Source organism: Eptatretus burgeri, chromosome 17, assembly GCF_056783735.1.
Source record: "Eptatretus burgeri isolate ZD-2024b chromosome 17, Ebu_testis_v1, whole genome shotgun sequence".
NCBI classification, from domain to species: domain Eukaryota; kingdom Metazoa; phylum Chordata; class Myxini; order Myxiniformes; family Myxinidae; genus Eptatretus; species Eptatretus burgeri.
In genome coordinates, this window is record NC_140977.1 from 10,754,652 (window position 1) to 10,768,932 (window position 14,281).

At 43.5% G+C, this 14,281-nt stretch overlaps 1 protein-coding gene across 4 annotated transcripts in view; it reads left to right on the forward strand.

Annotated features, from left to right (window-relative positions):
- LOC147009296 (dynein axonemal assembly factor 11-like) overlaps window positions 1-14,281 on the forward strand; it is a 31,018-nt gene that overhangs the window by 5,680 nt on the left and 11,057 nt on the right. For all 4 annotated transcript variants that reach the window (XM_085862062.1, XM_085862063.1, XM_085862061.1 and 1 more), the window contains exons 4-7: window positions 5,628-5,800; window positions 5,900-6,099; window positions 13,675-13,800; window positions 13,977-14,057. In XM_085862062.1, coding sequence (XP_085718188.1) covers window positions 5,628-5,800; window positions 5,900-6,099; window positions 13,675-13,800; window positions 13,977-14,057 — 580 coding nt within the window. The remainder of the gene's footprint in view (window positions 1-5,627; window positions 5,801-5,899; window positions 6,100-13,674; window positions 13,801-13,976; window positions 14,058-14,281) is intronic.

Consider the following 14,281-nt stretch of genomic DNA (forward strand, 5'->3'; position numbering starts at 1 on the left):
TCCAGAGAGATGGCCCTGATCTCATGTTTGACATTTCGGGCCTCATCCATTGTTGGGTGAGTATAAGCAGCATGTCCAAGGTGGAGTGACCTGGTCTGACACCAAATTGCTGATCTGAGATGAGGTTGTTGGAGAAAAGGAAGGATTTCGTATCAACTGATGGATTCCTTGACCTTGCCGATGATTAGAAATAAGCTGATAGATCTTTAGTTCAGGGGATCAGTTTTTGCACCTGTTTTATGTAGTGCAGCGATGTTGGTGGATTTCCAAGCAGGTGGAAGATGGCCGAGCACAAATGAGAGGGTGAAAAGAGCAGAGAGAGGATGTGCAAGAGCAGCAGAGCAGGATTTTAGGACACGTGAGCTGATGCAATCTGGTCCAGCATCAGAGTCAGAGTAGCGGGTTTAAAGAAGCTTCTTTATCTTCTGAGGTGCAAGAGATACAGAGTCTCGGAGCAGTTGGGTACAACTGGGAAGGATGGGTATCAAGAGTGAGGTTTTGGGGACACAAGATTTTGAAGGAAACACAGAATTGAGGAATTCAGCCTTCCCACTAGCGGAGTCGGCTGTCATGACATTTGAAGAGAGGAAAGAGATGAAAGGGAAGCATACACCAGAGACCGACTTAATAAGGTGTCACCGGCTTTTTGAGGAGGGAGACAAGTTTGAAAGTTCATTCTTGAGGTTGGACAGATGTTTCTCAGCTCTCCTAAGGGTGGATACACACTTATGGATTTTGTGGAATGAGCTGAGGTTGCCTTCAGTTTGGTTTGCTTTCCAGAGGGGGAATGCAAGTTGTTTTCAGGCAACTGCCTCACTATAGTAATTCAGTGTACCATGGATGGGAAGAAGGGTAGCATAATTGGAGGTGAGATGGGAATAATCTGTGCATGAGAGCAGGTTTCTGTGGAAGAATTCTCAGGATGAGTTAACATCAAGGGCAGTAGATATGGGAGGCTAGTCCTGAAGAGAGATGGCTGCTTATAGCCCTTGCCAATCTGCCTAAGTGAACTGCCATACTCGCCAGCATTGAGGCAGCTGCCTGAGAATAGCTATAGCGATGTTGACTTTCACAAACACATGATCAGATGAACCAATTGGAGTAGAGGATAAGCAGGAGACATTTGCGTGAAAGTTAGTCATCACCAAGACCAGAAGAGAGGATTTGCCATTGGGAGAAATCCGGGTTGGAAATTTTATAGATCGAGTCAGTCCCATGGAGTCATCGAAGTCCTTTGCTGAAATGCCATGGCTGCTGAGAGAGGCACCAACACTCAGCCAATTTGCTTGGTGGCCATTGAAATCACCATATATGATGAAGAGAGAGTTGAGACCCTGGTATTTGGTCATTTTCTTGATTTCTGTTATTGAGGCCAAAATTGCTGTGTTGAAATCTCAATTAGCAATGACTTATTTTCCTGTATTTTTTTTATACCTAAATGCTATATCTGGTTGCAATACTTTGTTTTCTCTGTTCACGCTCGATATGATCAGGTTGTACAGCGAGGAGAACAAGTATTTGATACACTGCCGATTTTGCAGGTTTTCCCACTTACAAAGCATGTCGAGGTCTGTAATTTTTTTATCAAAGGTACACTTCAACTATGAAAGACGGAATCTAAAACAAAAATTCTGAAAATCACATTGTATGATTTTTAAAATAATTATTTTGCATTTTATTGCATGAAATAAGTATTTGATACATCAGAAAAACAGAACTTAATATTTGGCACAGAAACCTTTGTTTGCAATTACAGAGATCAGACGTTTCCTGTAGTTCTTAACCAGGTTTGCACAGACTGCAGCAGGGATTTTGGCCCACTCCTCCAGACAGATCTTCTCCAGATCCTTCAGGTTTCAGGGCTGTCGCTGGGCAACACAGACTTTCAGCTCCCTTCAAAGATTTTCTATTGGGTTCAGGTCTGGAGACTGGCGAGGCCACTCCAGAACCTTGAGATGCTTCTAACGGAGCCACTCCTTAGTTGCCCTGGATGTGTGTTTCGGGTCGTTGTCATGCTGGAAGACCCAGCCACGCCCCATCTTCAATGCTCTTGTTGAGCGAAGGAGGTTGTTGGCCAAGATCTCGCGATACATGGCCCCATCCATCCTCCCCTCAATACGGTGCAGTCGTCCTGTCCCCTTTGCCGAAAAGCATCCCCAAAGAATGATGTTTCCACCTCCATGATTCACGGTTGGGATGGTGTTCTTGGGGTTGTACTCATCCTTCTTCCTCCAAACACGGCAAGTGGAGTTTAAACCCAAAAATTCTATTTTGGTCTCATCATACCACATGACCATCTCCCATTCCTCCTCTGGATCATCCAGATGGTCATTGGCAAACTTCAGACGGGCCTGGACATGTGCTGGCTTGAGTAGAGGGACCTTGCATGCGCTGCAGGATTTTAATCCATGACGGCATAGTGTGTTACGTATGGTTTTCTTTGATACTGTGGTCCCAGCTCTCTTCAGGTCATTGACCACGTCCTGCCGTGTAGTTCTGGGCTGATCCCTCACCTTTCTCATGATCATTGAGGCTCCACGAGGTGAGATCTTGCATGGAGCCCCAGACCGAGGGAGATTGACTGTTATCTTGAACTTCTTCCATTTTCTAATAATTGCGCCAACAGTTGTTGCTTTCTCACCAAGCTGCTTGCCTATTGTCCTGTAGCCCATCCCAGCCTTGTGCAAGTCTACAATTTTGTCCCTGATGTCCTTAGACAGCTCTCTGATCTTGCCCATTGTGGAGAGGTTGGAGTCTGATTGATTGAGTGTGGACAGCTGTCTTTTATGCAGATAACGAGTTCAAACAGGTGCAGTTAATACAGGTAATGAGTGGAGAATGGGAGAGCTTCTTAAAGACAAAACTAATAGGTCTGTGAGAGCCGGAATTCTTACTGGTTGGTCGGTGATCAAATACTTATTTCATGCAGTAAAATGCAAATTAATTATTTAAAAATCATACAATGTGATTTTCAGGATTTTTGTTTTAGATTCTGTCTTTCAAAGTTGAAGTGTACCTATGATAAAAATTACAGACCTCGACGTGCTTTGTAAGTGGGAAAACCTGCAAAATCAGCAGTGTATCAAATACTTGTTCTCCCCACTGTATGTGATCGTTACTTCCTTGTTTTCAGTGATTTACTTTTGGTTCATGTTTCCATGAGTTTTCTGGACCTGGGATATTGAAGCTTTTGTAGATGTGTCAGTGGATTTCTCTACATATTTTGTTGTGCCTCTGTGTGTGCAACTGTTCTGACATGAGTTTTTTACATCCCAATGGAAGGTGGCTCGTACTTTCTGTTTCCACCTTGCAGAATCTACACTTATCCGATTGACTCAGTCCTCTCATCCTGTTAAAGCCATTTGTGTAGTGCCTTTGTTCTTGGACATTTATTATGATTTGTTCTCCATTCAAGTTGAGCTGACCTCCTCTTTGCCACTCCAATGAGCCCTCTTTGTCTCTGCCCAATCTGTCCAACTCTTTTTGTACCTTCATGTTCTTTTATCATTTTCCCAGTTGGCAGTGTATATTTGTTGATATTTCATTTTATATTTTTCTTTTGTCGTTTTTGCAATTGTTGGGACTGTATTCATTGCTGTTTCGGTTTCATGTGTGACATCTTCCATTTGTGACCGTGTTTGGAAATTTTTTGCTAAGTGGGTTAGGGGTATCTTTTTTGGCTTGCTGGCTTGCTGTCTTCGTGTTTGCTTACAAATTGGGTTCAGTAGTCTGTTGATTCGTTTTCAAGTTGTTGTATTGTATTTAAGTCAATTTTTATGTTGTCTTTTTGTTGGTTTACCTTGTATGACTAAGCACAAGGTACACTTATCGAGGCCAAATTCTATTTGAATATCGTCAGAGTACCGTTTCACTAATTTGGGTTCTGCAAATATTTCATCATTTGGTGCGAAGAGTTCTAAATCATCCATGTACAGTACATGTATCACCTTTCTGTCTCTTTGTACATTCTTTTGTTGGATGTTATAGTGTATCCGTGTCCTTGCTCTGTGTAATTAATGAGGTTTCTCAGTGAGTCCATTGCCGGGCAAAATAGGAGGAGAAAAAGGACATCACCTTGTAAGATCCCACGTCGTATCTTCACTCCTGGTATTTCGATCTTTCCTTCTGAGTGCTGTAATATCAATGTGGTGTTCCAGAGCTCCATTGGATTCTCCATCGGTTTGATTATTTTGGGGTTGATCTTTTACAATGGCATACATTTTATCATCCATGAATGTGGAACACTATCAAAATATTTTTTGTCGTCTATCCAGGCTATGGACAATTTGTTTCTTCTCGTTTTACAGTTTTCGAGTATGTCCCTGTTGAGTTGTAGAGAAGCCTGGTGTTGACTTATTGGTTAGGGTGGCTGACTTGGTATCTTAGGGTCCTGAGTTTGAGCCCTGTTTTCCGCTGAATTAACACCAGGTGGGGTTCACTCAGCCTGTCATCCTTTTGAGGTCAGCGAAATGATTACCCGTGTACTGGTATGGGAGCACAGCATCAGCAGTATAGTCGCGCCCAAACAAAATGATAGCCAAGCTGCCATACAGAAGAAGAAGAGGAAGAAGTTGTAGGTGATCTATTGTTCCATAGCATCCTCGTTTGCAACCCTTCTGTTCTGTCTCTAGGCCACCTTGTTGTTTTAGGTGGTGGTGTGTCATTTCTCTGATGATTTCTCTTAAAAGTTTGTATGTTGGTAGACAGGTTATTGACCGATATTTGTGCGGTAGTTGGGTTTCTTCAGACTTTGGGGTGAGGAAGGTGTTACCTTCTTTGAGCCATTCATCCATTTTCTGATCCCCTTGGATAAGTTAAATTGGTGCTCGAGCAGAGTGAACATGGGGCGTATAATTTTGGTTCAGCCAGAAGTTTGGAGTCCCATCTGGACCAGGGCTTTTAAAGCTTGTCATTTTTGCGAGTAGTTGTCTTATTTTTTTGTTCATAAAATATTACTGGGGTCATTTCTTCGAGATGTTTCTTCTTCTCTTTCAAGTTTCGTATGCTTTTGTGTAACTTGTTACATGGAAAGGTCGTTAAAATTAGTTGTTTTTTAACTTGACTAATAGCTCAATTCAGAGGTAATTCTTAGCACTTGCTAGGTAATGTCAGTGTAAGTAAGGTAGGTGCACATTCACAGATAGTGTGAGGCACTGGCAAATGTCACCTTGGCTTCGCGAAGGATACCGTCGGATCTTTAATATCCACTAACTAATGCCAGCAGATGGGAAAGCCAGTTTAAGGTCTATCCAAGGACAGCACACGCATTAATGAATCACCATGCCTGTGGCACACCAGGTTAGAAGTTTATAGCTGAGTCGAGCTTAGAACCCAATGTTGACAGCTCAGAGGTGAGTATGCATACCTTGAGGCCATCCTGCCAACCCACTGGCTGGGGTTCTAAATCATCAAATGGACAAAATAAAATGGTATGTCCACACAACTCGTACTTTCCAAACATGCCAAATAAGGGTGGTTTGAATCTGAGTAGCATAAATATTATCTTGATGAAAAGTGATCTTACTGGTGCAGGTGGAAACCTTACAGCAAAAGGTGACATTCATGCAAGATGTGTGATGGTACAAATATATATTCAAGGTCTCCAATGTCCTTGTCATCATTCCCAGGTTGTGAAGACCTGCGAAAGCTGGATCTTACATTGAACTTTGTGGGCGAGTTGACCAGCGTGCAGTCTTTGTGCCATTCCCTGCATCTGGAGGAGCTGTACCTTGTGGGGAACCCCTGCGCTCTCTTTGACGGTTACAGAGCGTTTGTGATTGCTACCCTACTACGGTTGAAGGTGATGCGGGGCCGAGCCGACGGTCAAGAAAAGGTTGCGTTGACACGGGCAGCCAAGTGAAATTTCCTCACCATTTTCTGAAAACGACCTCGTGTGCAGGTTTTGGATGGACAGGTGATCGAAAGGTCAGAGAGGATTCGTGCTCTGCAGGATATTGAGAGAGTGACTGCGAAGGTGGAAGAGCAAGAAAGAGAGCACAAAAAACAGCGTGAGAGAGAACGAACAGAGGGTGAGAAAAGAAAGAAAGACAGAGAGCACAAGAAGGCCAACACAGAAAAGCAAAGAGAAACCAACAATCGGTAAGGGTATAAATGGGGGATGCAACTATCGAAAGTCTTGACAGATTATACAAGGATATACAGTGCCTATAGAAAGTCTACACCCCCTTTCAAAATTTTCATATTTTGTTGCCTTATAGCTTGGAATTAAACTGCATTAAATCAGTCTTTTTCCACCTTTATTTACACATCACAACCCACAACTTCCAAGTGAAAAATAAATTTCAGAAAATTAATTAAAAATACAAAACTTGAAGATCTTTGTTAGATAAGTGTCCATCCCCCTTATAATAGCAATTGTAAGTTAGCTCAGGTGTAATCAATCACCTTCAAAATCATACACCAAGTTAATTGGCCTCCACCTGTGTTAAATTGCAGTGATTATGATTATTTCAGAATAAATTCAGCCATTTCTGTAGGTTTCCTTTGCTGGGTAGTGCATTTCACAGCAAAGACTCAACCATGAGCACCAAGGAGCTTTCAAGAGACTTCCGAGATAAAGTTGTGGAAAGGCACAGATCAGGGGATGGGTATAAAAATATTTCAAAGGCCTTGAATATCTCTTGGAGCACAGTCAAGACAATCATTAAGAGGTGGATGTGTATGGTACCACCAAGACCCTGCTTAGATCAGGCCGTCCCTCCAAACTGGATGACCAAGCAAGTAGACTGATTAGAGAGGCCACCAAGAGGCTAATGGCAACTTTGAAATAGCGACATACCTTCATTGCAGACTGGTCACTCTACATGTGACAACAATATCTCATGCACTCCACAAGTCTGACCTGTATGGTAGGGTGGCAAGAGGGAAGCCATTACTCAAAAAACTCCCCATTTGAGGTGTGCAAAAAACCACTCCAGCCATGCGGCAAAAAGTTTTGTGATCTGACAAAACCAAGATGGAACTTTTTGGCTTAAATGCAAAACGTTATGTTTGGCGCAAACTCAACACAGCATATCACCCAACGAACATCTTCCTGACTGTGAAGCATGGTGGTGGCAGCATCATGTTATGCCGTTATTGGGATGTTTCTCATCAGCAGGGACTGGGGCACTCATCAAGATAGAAGGGAAAATGGATGGAGCAAAATACAGAAAAATCCAAGAGGAAAACCCACTGCCCAATGCAAGAAAGCTGAAATTGGGACGGAAGTTCAACTTTTAGCATGACAACAACCCAAAGCACACAGTCAAAGTTCCACTGGAGTGGCTAAAGAACAAAAAGATAAATGTCCTTGACTGGCCCAGTCAGAGCCACAACCGAAATCCAAATGAAAAATATGACTTGAATATTGCGACCCATCTATGCTCCCCAGGCAACTTGACTGAGCTTGAATATTTTGGAGAAGAATGGGAAAATATTGCCCAAACAAGGTGTGCAAAGTTGGTAGAGACCTATCCCAACAGACTCACAGCTGTGAATGCTGTCAAAGGTGCTTCCACCAAGTGTTAACTCAGGGGGGTGACACTTATCCAAGCAAGATATTTTTGCGGTTCTACAAAACCGTATGCCTCTAAGGCAATGGCACCCAACTTGCAATGATCTCCAGGCAGTTATTCCATTAGTCTTTGTGTAGTTAGACTTCCCCTCATGTCTAGTGTGTTTACGAGATGAAGTGCGTTGCATGGGTCTCATCGTTAGGTCGAGTAACTATCTCTAATTCATATTCTGATTTCTACTCCAACCCTTTCCTTTTAGCCATGGTACAAAACAAGCATGCAAGCACACAAGCCATTCAATAGGCGATTGGTAATAAGCACACCACGATGCCTCCCGTGGTTCAGATCCACAACACTCACTCCACTACACACTACACAACCTGCGCACGGGCATCGCGCGCCATTATTTCGTTCAAATCTGTGCACCAATTCCCAACCAGCACCTCACCTTACTTCGCACCTCGCTCACCAAACCTTACCACTTAGACCACAAACACCTCCCGCACACAGGAAAAATATTCCCGCACCCCCTCGTACCTCTGCATCGCTACAATTCACGACTTTGTTTTGAAGAGTACTGCACGACTCGGATTGTCCTCGGCACCGTGCGATGCTTAGCCTAGCAACATACATTAATAGCTTGACCGCATCTCACCGGGGACGTCTCGGGTGAGCATGTGGAATTGTTACAACCCTCGTTCAGTCGCCAGACCACGACAAGACGGGGGCGGCAAGGAGGGGTCACAAGAAGGGCGATCCGGGAGTTTTGTTTGGGGCCCGGGTGTGCATTTTGGCTCATGAGGGGGCCCGCTGGTGGTGGGGAAAGTTTGTTGCTATTTGACATTCAGACTGCACTCGGAGCATGTTCAGGGCCGGGGTGCCGGCTCAGGGAGCATGCCCTATATTGAGTCAGGAGCACTGACCCGTGCCGAAGCGGATGGGCAACTGAGACAGTTTCCGGTCCCAGAGCCAGGCAAGGCGTGGCGAGAGCCGCTGTGGCCTATTAGAGGAGCAGGATTTGGGTCACAGCATGTCGCTTTCCAGTCATCACCCCACCCTTCGCCCGGGACTTATAAAAGAGGTAGCGCGGAGCTATTAGCTCTCTCCTCTGCTACCTAGTCTCTTCGCTGGCTCTTCGCTCGCCTCTCACCTCTCTGCTTCGCTCCCTGTCTCACAAATGATGTACAATTGCCAGGACATGCTTCTTTTTTGAGAACCTGATCCGGGGTGACTGCCGAGACCCCCTGCCATGCTGTCAACGTTCTGCCACCCCCATGCAGCCAGGCGGACCAGTGCAGAGTGCATGTTGCCACGAGCCCCGGCAGATAATTAAGCAGGAGATAACGCGCTATATCACGAGGTGGGAACACTCAGGCGGAGCGGAGGTATACGCTACACATACAGACCTTTACACAGCTAGGTGAGGGATTTTTTCTCCTCACACATCTGTTCTCCTCTCTCTCTCTCTCTCTCTCTCTCTCTCTCTCTCTCTCTCTCTCTCTATCTCTCTCTCTCTCTCTCTCTCTCTCTCTCTCTCTCTCTCTCTCTCTCTCTCTCTCCCCCCTCTCTCTCTCTCCCCCTCTCTTTCCACCCCTCCATCCCCTCTTCTTTGGATGCACAAAGAGCATCATTACCGACTCGCAATCCCATTTTCCTCTGGCATGACACTGCACCTCTCCACATTGCACTACACCACACCTCTCACTCCCACACCTTAGACACAATCAGTAATCCTCCCACCTACCTCTCCATAAGCGTTTTGGTTGCGTTGGTCTGCCAACTGCGCCAGGTATTGAGAGGTCATTTATCCTCACCTGCTTTCTTTCTCTCTGGGCTATATCTAATCTTCCGTGTGTGTGTGTGTGTGTGTGTGTGTGTGTGTGTGTGTGTGTGTGTGTGTGTGTGTGTGTGTGTGTGTGTGTGTGTGTGTGTGTGTGCATGATGGTGCCTGTCCTAGCATAAATTAAGATTGCAGAAGATATCACGAGACAACTCTGCTCCGTGTCTGCTTTTGTAATTTGTTGCCTTTTGCCGCACCCCACAAATTCCTTGCTATCCCCTGCTATACATAAAAATAAACCCAATTCACTGTGCCACATACTTTTCTTTGCTTGATTGTGAATAAATGCCTTGTATAGAAATGTTCCCAGCTCATTTTCATGTTTTCTTTTATTGGTCCAGCATGGTTCGCACCCTCGTTTAGCCGGGCCATTATCCCCCAATCATCTGTTTCCTAGCTGGTACGTGCTTGGCAGTTCCGCTCAGCTGCATCTGATCTGGTAAAGTGATCCGGTTTGAGCAAGTGCATACCCAGGGCATTTCTCCAGTATTTAGATCACGTGACCTTTAGGTGAACGGTATTAGATGGAGGACCCTAAGTCACGTGGTCGAGTTATTGGCGTTCATGGTCGATTAGCGACCTGCCGCATCAAGAAATTATTCGTGTGCGATGGCCTGCGATTCTGGACAGTCTGCTGGGAACCTGAGGTAGCTCACCCCTCATGATCTTCGCCCCTGACCCCGGGTCCGCAACAATATTCTAGTTTTGTATTTTTAATTAATTTTCTGAAATTAGTAGAACTTGTTTTTCATTTGGAAGTTGTGGGTTATGATGTGTAAATAAAGGTGGAAAGTCTGATTTAATGAAGTTTCATCCCAGGTTATAAGGCAACAAAAGGTGAAAATATTGAAAGGGGGTATATACTTTGTAGAGGCACTGTACAAGAAACTTTGGTGCAGAGGAGGCCATTTGGGACATCATGCCTACGCAACACCAACACCAGATACAATCACCCATCCATACTCACGCTACCAACAAATTCTGCCAATATCCCTGTTTTCCTCTATCTCCAATGCATCAAGGTACTGATGCAATTCCAATTTGAACCTATAAATTTACTATTTCTTATGCCACTACCTTTCCAGGGAGATCATTCCATGCATTAGCGACTCTCTGAGTGAAAGACCCTGACTTACTACTGTATTAACTGTCATCTTTACTCTCAGGCGATGGTCCATGGTCCTATCACTGTCTCTTCTGCTGAAGAACTCTTCTGCACTCATTATCTTAAACATCTCTATGATAAACCCCTCGTAACCGCCTCCTTTCGAATGTATAAACTCCTGTCTCCTTCAGCCACTTCTCAGAGTTGAGTCGAGCTAGGCCCAGAATCAATCTAGTAGCGCTGCTCTGAATCCTCTCTATGGCATCTATGTCCTTCCAGAACTGTGGTGATCAGAACTGCACGCAATATTCTGGATGTGGCCTCACTAAATTCCTTTACAATGTTAACACAACCTCTTTTGATTTATAATTGATCCCCCTCCGAATACAGCCTAAAACCCGATTTGCTCTACCTATAGCTGCCTCGCATTGTCCTGTATGCTGATCTCCTGCGTCTATTACCACCCCCAGATCCTTCTCCTGTGTGACGTGCTCCAACATTACCCCTTGTATTATGTAATCCCTCTTTTTTATTATTCTTACCCATCCCCAAAACCTTACCTTTATTTATGTTAAACTGCATCTGCCAATATTTTCCCCAAACTCTGATGGTATTTTGACTTTCTTGAATCTGATCAGCACCCTCTCTGCTTTGTACCTTGCCTTTAAGCTTCGTGTCATCTGCAAATTTCGAAAGCCTACTCTTAAACCCACTATCTAAATCATTGATGTAAACTAGTAACAGGCGTCCACAACCATCCTTGACCATGTTGTGGAACGTCGGCCGAGGCCCTCACTTTTTTTTCTTCCACCCTCAATTTTCACCTTTATTCGGTTTTAAATTTGTTTTCTCCGCAACCGCTTGATTAATTTTCACGAAACTTTCAACGTATGAACGCCTACCCATGGCTATTTTTTTAACAAAGTTACATGAAGATTGGATGGAAAAATGCGGCTGGCGTTCCAAAAAGTGTTTTCTGCAGGCATGGGTTGCTGGGTGTTACACGTATCATAAATAAACGGAATAATTTTGAAATAACTAGCTGAAGTATCCGGCATTGCCTGAGAAAATTCAATGAAATATGTATTTAAGTATTGCCTGCATGACAAATTGGGGAATGTTGGCCTTGTTTCGTATGAATTACCAATCTTGGGGGTTGCAAAATGCGCTTGGACCACTGTCCCTTCTTTTAACTTGTTTATATTAATTTTATTTTCAAAATATTTTCTTTCAAGGTTTTCCAGACATTCGTGAAATGTCCGTGAAGCAATGTTGACTTGTTGCTGAGATTTTCTCAGTAAAGTAATCTTTTTAATAACAGGTGCACATGTAAACACTATAATAACTAGAGGGGGAGCACTCGGTAGAGTGCAAAACCTCCGCCGCCAATACTGCCAGGTCACTCAAGTGAACCTGATATCCTATTCATTCAATTTGATGTCAACAGTGCTCACAGAGTTATAGTTTGCAACTTTCCCTTTTACTTTTAACTTTGACATACTCAATTCATTCGTCATAACTCGATTCCTTGAGACAGAAATTGATTTTACGTGGGTATATCCACCTGAAGTTCCAAAATCAGCCGCAATTATAATTTTGGCATGTTTTTTTTTGTTGGAAATCACTTAAAACATGTAGGAATGCAAAAAAAAAAAAAATCGAAATTTTGTTGAAAAAGTTGCAAAATTTTCTAAGTTTTTTTTTTCTCTAACAATTTTTTTTTTGGTTGGAAATCACTTAAAACATGTAGAAATGCAAAAACAAAAATTAAATTTTTTTTTCAAAATGGCCGCCGTAGCGGCCATATTGGACTTTGAACCAAGTCCAAAATCTAATGGCATGATCCTTGGACCAGACCTAATCCCCCCACCAAGTTTCGTCGAAATCCGTCCAGGAGTTTTTTCCGTAATACTGTTCACAAACAAACAGACAGGGGTGAAAACAGTAACCTCCGTCCATATTCGATGGTGGAGGTTAACTAAATTTGTGTTGTCGATAACAAATCACTACATACAAACTCTCAACATACGATCTTCACAATACATATTACTCGATCGTTCCCGAGAGAAAAAAACCCAGGCAGTGTATCAGCACAATACCCTATCGAGGCCTGGAGGCCAATTATCTGGTTTTATCTGGGGTAAATTTGTGTTTTTTTTTTTTTTAACCAGACATAATCCCCGACATTCCTCTGGATGCAAGAGGAGGCCACGCAAAGTTTGGTTGCATTGGCTCATGCAGGGTCCGAATGCATTCACGAACAAACACACAAACAAACTTTCTTCTTTATATATTAGATAATGCTCCTTGTCCTGAACCCTCAGGTACCCCACTACTTACATCCGCCCATTCACAGCTACTCTTTGCTTCCTCTCATCGAGCCTGTTTCCAATCTACTTAGTTACCTGGAAAGCCACATTGCAAGCCCTCACCTGGGCTGCAGCCTCCAATGTGGTATCTTATCAAATGCCTTCTCAAAGTCTAGATTTAAATGACATCTACTGCCATTCCCTGATCCACCCAATCAGGAACTGCTTCATGGAACTCAAATTTGTTCAACATGACCTCCCTTTAGTATATCCATGCTGAATACCTTTAATTAGTTTAAATTTAATAAATGGTTCCCTATCCGTTCCTTAATTAACGACTCCAACATCTTTCCCACAACTGAAGTCAAACTAACAGGTCTATTATTCCCCAATTCTTCTCTGGAACCTTTATTAAATTACGCTATTACATTTACTCATCTCCAATCCTCTGGTACCTGTCCAGACTCCAACAAGCTGTTAAATATATCTGCCAACACCTCGCTGATCTGCTCCATCACCTCCCATAATTCTCTAGGATCTATATTATCTGGCCCTGGAACTTTATCATCCCTTAATGATCTTTTCGAAAAGCCCTTGCTCACCCAGGAGATAGATACTCTCAGCTATTGGCAATTCCTCTCACTGTTCCTGTGTAAATGTAGAAGCAAAAAATATTTAATAAGCCTGCCATCTCACCATCATCATTCACCAATTCTCCTGCACTATTCGTCAGTGGGCCCACACTTTCCTAATAACCCTTTCTTTACCCATTATATACTTGAATACCTTACTGTTCATGTTGTGTTTAATATTTTTGGCTCTGTCCTTTTCATGTTTTCATTTGACTTGCCAAGTTATTTTCCGAGAGCACCAAGAATCAACCGCGTTGTTGTTGCCTCGCAGGTCTGTTATTATGGATCAAGATGAAGAACGAAAATTCTGGAGCGAAGAGACGGAATTCACTCCTGAATCGCGGCTCGAAGCTCACAACTTCATCGAAGAGCGGCGGAAAACACAGAGAACCAGCAGGTTCGTGGTTCGATTTTGAGGCGCAGCCCGAAGGCTTTGCGATCTTTAAACCTCTTCCCTGTATCAGCCTCACCACAGGCCCAGATTCCTTCTGACACCGGCGAATTGCCCATTTCACAGGCCGCAAGTGGTGAAGGTCACGGATGTCGTGTACAATCTTGTCTGACTGCATGCAGGGAGCAGCAGAAAATAGGGAAAGATCACGCAAGATCCCTCGTTGGTACAGACGGGCGCATACTCAACATCAATGAACCCAGGTACAACTAGGAAGCATCTGAAAATGCAAAGCCTGTCAACATCCATTTTGTACTCGAACTAAACTCGACAAAACCAACAGCTAAAAAAGAAAGTGAACTTCATTAATTTGTGTCCTCCATATTCTCATAATGAAGGTTTTTCTTTTTGTTTTTGTATACAAAGTTAAGGCTCGTGGAAGAGCTGGAACATAGATATGTATTGGGACGCAACAGACCAAAATGAG